At 41.8% G+C, this 7892-nt stretch overlaps 1 protein-coding gene across 1 annotated transcript; it reads right to left on the reverse strand.

Annotated features, from left to right (window-relative positions):
- Positions 1–3855: 3855 nt before the first annotated feature.
- Positions 3856–4179, reverse strand: SERTM1 (serine rich and transmembrane domain containing 1). The gene has a single exon (XM_009989332.1). It carries the CDS (start codon positions 4177–4179, stop codon positions 3856–3858), a length of 324 nt encoding a protein of 107 aa, XP_009987634.1.
- Positions 4180–7892: the final 3713 nt, after the last annotated feature.

Raw genomic sequence — 7892 nt, forward strand, 5'->3', positions numbered from 1 at the left:
CTTTTTCCTTATCCATGCTTTTTTGATATTTTTCATTGTACAGGTTTCCAGGTATACTTTGCAACTACCCAAAGCCATGCAGTCCTGGAGTCATTTATCACCAAAGCTAATGGTACTGTTTCAGTCAAAGGACTTGGTGAAAAAGAAGAAGGGGCCCAGGGCAAAAGCTGACTGTGAAATGTGAACCCAGTTGACGAAAAGGCAGTGGAAAAGCTGGAAAAGCATGTGGCTGCAGGCAGGAGGAAGAATGGAGCAGCTCTTTAGTAATAAGTTATTGAACAAATCACTCCCCAGTAAAGAGGTTGTTTACTCAGCTCCAGAGCTGAGAAAACACATCAGAGGAGGCAGCGAGCAAGAAGCCGCTGAGTTTTTGCACTGACATGAGACACAGAATCACGGCATGGATGGGGGATCTCTGAGGATCCAGCCCTCCTGCTCAAAGCAGGGTCAGCTACAGGCAGGTTGCCCAGGTCAACACATGGGAGACTCCACAGCCTCTCTGGGCAACTTGTGCCTGTGTTTGACCACCCTCACAGTAAACCATTTTCCTGTGTTCAGATGGAATTTCATGTGTTTCAATTTGTGCCCATTGCTTCTTGTCGTGTCAGTGGGCACCACTGAGAAGAGCCTGGCTCCCTCTTCTTCCACCCGCCCATGAGGTATTTATATACATCGATGAACCTTCTCTAGACTAAACAGTCCCAGCTCTCTCAGCCTCTCCTCATACAAGAGATGCTCCAGTCCCTTAATCGTCTTAGTAGCTCTGCACTGGACTCACTCCAGTAGCTCCTCATCTCTCTTGTACTGGGGAGCCTAGAACTGGATACAGCAATCCAGGCGTCCCACCAGTGCTGAGCAGGGAGAAGGATCACCTCCCTTGATCTACTGGCAGTGCTTCTCCTAGTGCAGCTCAGGATGTTCTTCGTCTCCTTTGCAGCAAAAGTGTACTAATGGCTCATGGTCAACTTGTTGTCCATCAGGACCCACAGGTCCTTTTCTGCAGAGCTGTTTTCCAGCTGATCAGCCCCCAGCTTGTCCTAGTGCCTGGGGTTTTCCTCTCTGGGTATAAGACTTCGTATCTTCCTTTGCTGAATGTAATGAGATTTGTTTCTGCCCACTTCTCCAGCCTGTCTGGGTCTGTTTGGTTTGTGAGTGACAGAAAGAAGGGGAGACAGAGAGAGGGAGAGGTAGAAAAAACAGAAATTTGATGAAAATGAAGAATCTAATCTGGTTTTCATTTTACCATGGTGGAAAAACTCTGCAACTCTAGCTCAAGTTAACGCAAGCTCAGGTTGTCAAGTTAAAGTCTTTTCTCTATTTTCTTTTTTTTTTCTTGAAGAACTCAGTAATCTCAAAAACACCCTGGTGCTTTTTGCCTGTGGCTTCTCCTGATGCTATTCTGTTGGGTCCAACTTATTTCTACTCAAATCTGTCCTGACGAGAACAGGTGCAACTCAGCTGAAATCATGATGACTGTATATAGTCCCATATGTCACTGCAGAGTGGAACAAAAATTAATAGCATATGGAAAACTACAAATCAAAATAAAGTGTGTGGTTTCAGTTACCTTTGCTACTTTGTGCAGTCTGAAAAATACTTCTTGCTCTTGTGAAGCTTCATAACAGCTCATTGAACAAAGCCAATGGGTTTTCAACAGTCTGTATTTAATATTAGGTGTCTCTGTATCTGCAAGCATAAACTAGTAATGGGAAACATATTGCTGGGAATAAATACCCATATCAGACTGCGGTCTCATCTCTGGTTTTGATCAAATTCCTGCATTTGCAGCAAAGGAAGCAACAAATTTACAGCTTTGCAGGTAAGAGAAGATAGTTGAGCGGTTGCTTGATCTTATTTATTGTTCATTTATTTTTATTTATCAGTCAACACACAAATATGTTCTATTACGGGTTTGGGATTTGGAAGAACTTTCAGAAAGGAAATCATGTTTCCTGATCCCTTTTAAATAGTTAACTCTTTTCCCAAGGCCTATCATCAATTACAGTGAAAAGTGACTTACAAGAAATTTTTGTCTAGATGAATAAAATATTCCAGAGACTAAATTTATTTATAAAACCAGTTTGGCTCAGAGAACCTGCAGGCTTAAGTTCTTTATTAGTCAGCAAGTTCTTTGACCTTTGTAAGGAGCTAATCAACATCGTAAGTCATTACCACTCACCGTACTGTAGGTTCACTTTTAAAAATTGAAAACACCGACTCCAGCATCATCCATGGGGTGTTTGGCACTGAACAGCCATGTTTCTAATGATCGTATTTACACCGGGCTTTCCACATTTCTCTTTTAAAGTCTGCGTAGTTAGTAGCACAATGTGTCCTGTTGATGAACCCGTTGACGGCTCGGCAGGAGGGTATCTGTAACGAATCTGGTCAGGAGGTCTTCTGCAGCTCCCTAACCCATCGCCCTGCGCTCCTGCTGAGGCCAGCCCAATTCCCTAATTCCCAGCTGACCGCAGGTTCCTGTTCATGATGCTGCCAATTATTTTATTGCAGAAACTGAGTACCAAGTTACATTTTGAGCAGAGGGAAATCATAACCCAGACTATGGCACTGCAAGATGAGATATTGTGAAAGGTCATCCATTTCTCAGCCCTGCATCTCTGACCTCTGCTTATTCTGACGGGCAAAGGGGCAGAGCCACTGTCATCTTCTTCCCTATCTCTTCCTACCCTCTGCAGCTATGCTTTGTACTGCCCAAGTGTCAGAGAACAGGTCTGCCTGGCCGTTACACAGATCCTCCTGTCCCTCCTCCACCCCAGTGTGCATTTGTGAAATTAAAGGACAAAATCTGTTCCAGAAAGTCCTCATCAGTACGAGTAATTTCTGTCCCTGCTGGCCCTGTCCATGTGAGTACAAACATCTTGTGCCTAACGGACAGTTACAGGAGCTATTCAGGTGCCACCTATGGTCATTGCATGCAGATCTCCTAAAAGAAACCACTGGTTTGTACTGGTATTCATTATGAATAAGCTACAGGATCACTGAAGGATGTGAAGGAGTTGTGTGACATCCGTGATTCAGCAGCAAGAGCTGCCCTCTGAAGGAAGAAGTCATTAGGCAAATGAGATGCAACAGGGTCCAAAAATACTTCCACACATTCAGCAGTGAGCATCGTTATTGTAGGCGCTTTACTAGGTTAACCAAAGAGACTCAAAAACTGAAATACAGACTTTATACAGAAAGAGCTGGGAGTACAAATAAACAAAAGCAACATTCTTCAAGAAATGGATTTTAGTCATGGGAGTACGAATAAACAAAAGCAACATTCTTCAAGAAATGGATTTTAGTCATGTTTTATAAACATCAATAAATACTGAAAAAGACACGAAAATTAAAAAAGAAACAATACCAACAACTTTAAATTGTCCCAATACTTATAATTTAGGCTGATTTTTGATACTTTTGCAATAGGGCTTTCATTAAGTCCAGAAATCGTTATCTAATTAAAAAAGGAAAAAGAAAAGTAGTCAGCGTATTACTGACACAAAACCAGGGAGGGGGTCACAACTAGAGCGGAAAAATGACACATCCAGTTAGAACCGTATTACAATTTGGCAGGAATACTCTTAACGAACACCGTATACGTGTGAGAAAAAGACAGGATCACTATTACAGCATGAAATGATGATCAAGTGTCATTATCCATTGTCCACAATGAAAAAGAACACTAGTAAAAGGGGAAATGAAGACTAGAAAAGGAAAGAAAAAAAAAATCTAAGGAAACTTTAAAAGCCACCTCTTCATAACATGTCTTCTAAGGCAAATGTTGCATGCACTACCTCCCCAAGAAACCAGACAAAGCTCTTCCATTCCCCGTGCGTTTCCTTTCATTTAGTTTCATGAAGAAAGGTTTGAGAGAGCAGAGCGCTGGGAAGAAATACTACAAACCTCTAAATTAGTGAAAGAACTTCCAGCATCACTATTGTATTCTGGATAGGAGGAACTGGAAGAAATTATGTTTTTCAGCCTCTGAAGTGCAATGATCAATAGCAAAAGGAGAAAAGCTAAGAGACTAAGGAATATAGAAACATAGACATAGACGTTGGATAAACGGCCAGGCGATGAATCCACTGAAGTTGAAAGGGATGTGGGATACAGCTCCAGAAAAGTCCCATTTTCCATGTTTCCTACAAATCCAGATGAAGGGTCGGGTTCTGACATTTTTAGGTTTGTGTTTTAAAAATCACAACAGATCTTGGATTCAAAGGCAGTTATAGCAGCATAACAAAGGGTTTATTTTAGGCAACCATTTTTCCATCACAACGAAGGGATGACAAGTCAGCCAGTGATCAAATTTATCCTTTACTGCTTAGGCCCAGGACAGTGTAAGATTGTATCCTTCGGACCTGCAAGGGAACAAAAAAAAAAAGAGTAAGATTAATTTACTAGCAGATAATGTGATTTAATGTGCGCCTGAGACAATCTAGTTCTTACAAGTTATTATTCCTTAGCACTAAGCTGCAATTCTTAAAGCATTAGCTAACAACTATCTTTATATCTTATTTTTCAAAATGCAGGGATTAGGAGAAATCCTACCCATCAATGAATTAAAATTGACCCTTCCCCGCCATGAGTTGTTTAACTGAGGAACGGCACAATCAAAAATGTACTTTATATGGGACAGACGTATTGGAATCCAAATTTGTCTTGCGGATGAAAGCTAGTCAAGGAACGAAAATCCCTCTCAAGACTGCAGCTCCCCACCCTAGATGAGCAAGGCTGCTCAACACTGCAACAGATGACAAATCCACTGCCATTAGTCACTTAGTCCATGCTGCCTTGCCAGAGGTACCCAGAACGAGAAAATCTGCCAGACCTGCTTTCTTACTGCATATTTACGAAATGGATCAAATGGTTTCAAAGATCAAAACGCATCTTGCTGTAATGCTGCCATGGGGGTCTCAGTGGCAGGCACGTTTCAATGAAGTGTTGCAGCTTCTGACACCTACAAGCAAAATCCCAAGGGAATGGGCAGCCCTGGCAGCTCAGCAAAAGCGAGAGGACTACCTAAGGGCAGCGACCGCTAACGGGGAAGAGATCTCATCTTTGGAAAAACTTTGCCTCCAGCCACTTTGCGTTTGAACCTGGAAGCTTGGGTGCTGGCAAAGGTCAGAGTAGCACAGGACAAGCATATCAGAGTATGTTAAGCTGCTTTTCTTTAAATTGATGTATTTAGTGCCCAGGTGTGGTCTGGAAGCACAGGAGGAGGTTTGGTGACGGAAAGTTGCTTGTAAAAAGCTGACGCGCTGTAGCTGAATCACATGGCTTAATCCATTGCCTTTGTTTTGATACAAAACAGATAACGCAAGGTGCAAGCGGGTAGGAAATGAAGCTCATTTTCTGCACATAATCATCCATATGCAATCTTTCTTTCCATCCATCCACGGCCAACCTCTCACTGCAGATACTCAGGCACCACAAGGAAAGGCAGTGAGCTTGTCTCCTGCAAGGAAGACAACATCCATACAGAACTACATTCCCAGCGTGGTCCCTCTCGTCTTGACCTTGCTTGCAGTCTTGTCCTGGCGTCCCAGTTCAACACAACTATCTCTAACTCAGAGTCAGAGGCTTTGAGGAAAATCTCAATGATTTCCAGGTTGACAGAGAGAGCGAACATTCTCAGCATCAGCTGGAGAGACAGAACCCGGCCCTTGAAATAACAATGCGACAGTCTCTGGTCTCTCCTTCCGTGTGTCATGCAACTGCCCAAGCATCTCTCTGAGTTTCCATGGAAGTGTCCCAGCACTCTTCCCAGCAATACTCTGCCATTTAATTTTTACTTTAAACATGCTACCTCTGCTAACTTAGTAAAGCACCTTTCTTCAAGAGGCTGACGCTTTTTGACACTAGGTGTGACCCAACCTGGACTGAAGGTCCTTAAGAAGGATAAAGTACTTTTCTGCCGCTGCTGTTTCTTCTCTGAGAACACAGAAGTCTTAGAGACATCCACTGAAAACACTACAAAGTTTGCTCTGCAGTCACTCATGACATTTGCATAGTTACCCACTGTACTTTTGCACTTTAAATTAAATTTAGGAGGCTGTGCTATATGCTGTAAAAAGCCTCAAGTGCCTGAATAAACAAGGACTACATTAAACAGTAGGTAAAATCTAATTCTATGTTTTTAAACCCTATTTTATTTTCTATACCTCCTACAGAAGAACTACACCTATACTACTACATACAACAGGTCAAGGCTATTCTCTGGTCTTGAGGACAACTCGTGTGGCATGCTGCATCAGCATGGCTAAACTCCCTTTTATCCCCACGGACAGGATGGTCAAATCACAGCTGCCTTTAGGAATTAATCATGGCCCATCCTAACTCCAGATATGTCCAGGCATTGTGTGGAGGGTGCTAGCTGGCCAAAACCATGTCAGGAAGTTTGCTTGCTAATTCAACGAGAGAGATGATGACAGGCCTATGCCCTGGATTAATTTACTAGTACATAAACATCCATTTTTTCATGGATAAAAGGTTACATTCCAGATGTGGTTTTATTGTTTATTTATTGCATTTATTGTTTTATCGCGAAGCTTTTGGTAGTCTTAATCAAGCATCCCTATAGCCTACAAGATATGCAGGAGTACAAAACTGCATCTGCAAATACCAGACAAAAATATTCTTTCCCTTGTGGGATATAACTCATACTGATGTATAAAATATACTAAATCAAACCATTTGATAACCCTAACAGTATTTAGCCCCACAAGAAACGGTATTTATTGTATCTTCTGAAATAAATCACAACAAACTGAACGGAGAGATCCTTATGACATTATATCCCTTTTGAACTGTCTTTAATTTAGTGATCCAAAATTAACTAATAGAACAATACGTGTTCATTTCATGTTATGAAAGTAGTTAAGTGAGTTATAGCTAATTCATTCTTTTAAAAGATAAGCTTTGATATAGAAGATGTTCATCCTTGATTACTCATCCTAATGAAAAGCAGATCCACTATTAATTGAATTGCTCTATAATAACTTAAGGAATTCATTCACATAAATTCTTTAACATGGCAGAAGTTAAAAGGCTTTAAATTCTTCACAAATTTGAAATCCGCTACGTTCTATTTTTACCATTAACAGTTTTGACCCTGGTACAGGGAAGAACTTTGGTGTGGGACTTTCTTTGAAGTTAGTGGAAAATTTACGGTCTTAAATAGGACTAATCAGAACCTCACAGTTCAGCAGACATGTGAGTGCTTTGCTAGATCAGAGCCTTTATAGGTCTTACCATGTCAACTGGGCTATTTTTAACCGAGTATTTTGTAGTGAGATCAGAGACACTGTAAACTCTGATTCCAAATGACTAGGGCCCAGATCCTAGTTGCCTCACTCACACTGTGTAGTGATGTGATGTGTAAATGAATCTCACCATAAAATGCAGTTTCAGATAAAGTGGCTTTTTGGGTACTATTTTAGGAAGGAAAAAAAAAAATCTGTGTTGCTTCAATCACACATTTAAAAATATGGACCGAAAGTGTAAGGTCCTAACTCAGTCTAAAAGGATTTCTACCAACCATCTGTACCCTGCTGGAGTAAGACCATCAAAAGTATATGGAGTGTGAACATATCTGGTCCTTACATCTGAGCAATATTCATAGGAAAGGTACAAAACGTATACGGAAATAAAATGGATCTGATCCTGATCCCTGATAACGTTCCCTGGTGCTGTTCCAGCATTGCAATCCCACTGGAGAGCAGACGGGATGGCTCAGCCAGCCACGCGGGGCAGGGAGGCGAATGCTGATCCGGACCAAAATGCAGCTACACAGTCCTAGGGCTGTGGGAACCTCTGCCACACCGCAAATCGGACCTCCCAGCCTTCACGAGGGGGATCCACAAGAGGTTTTATTCGGTGCACCACAG

The sequence above is a fragment of the Tauraco erythrolophus genome, chromosome 1, assembly GCF_009769465.1.
Source record: "Tauraco erythrolophus isolate bTauEry1 chromosome 1, bTauEry1.pri, whole genome shotgun sequence".
NCBI lineage: Eukaryota > Metazoa > Chordata > Aves > Musophagiformes > Musophagidae > Tauraco > Tauraco erythrolophus.

Bases quoted from the DNA above. Each gene is read 5' to 3' on its own strand.
- SERTM1 (XM_009989332.1), bottom strand. From the start codon at position 4,179: ATGTCAGAACCCGACCCTTCATCTGGATTTGTAGGAAACATGGAAAAT.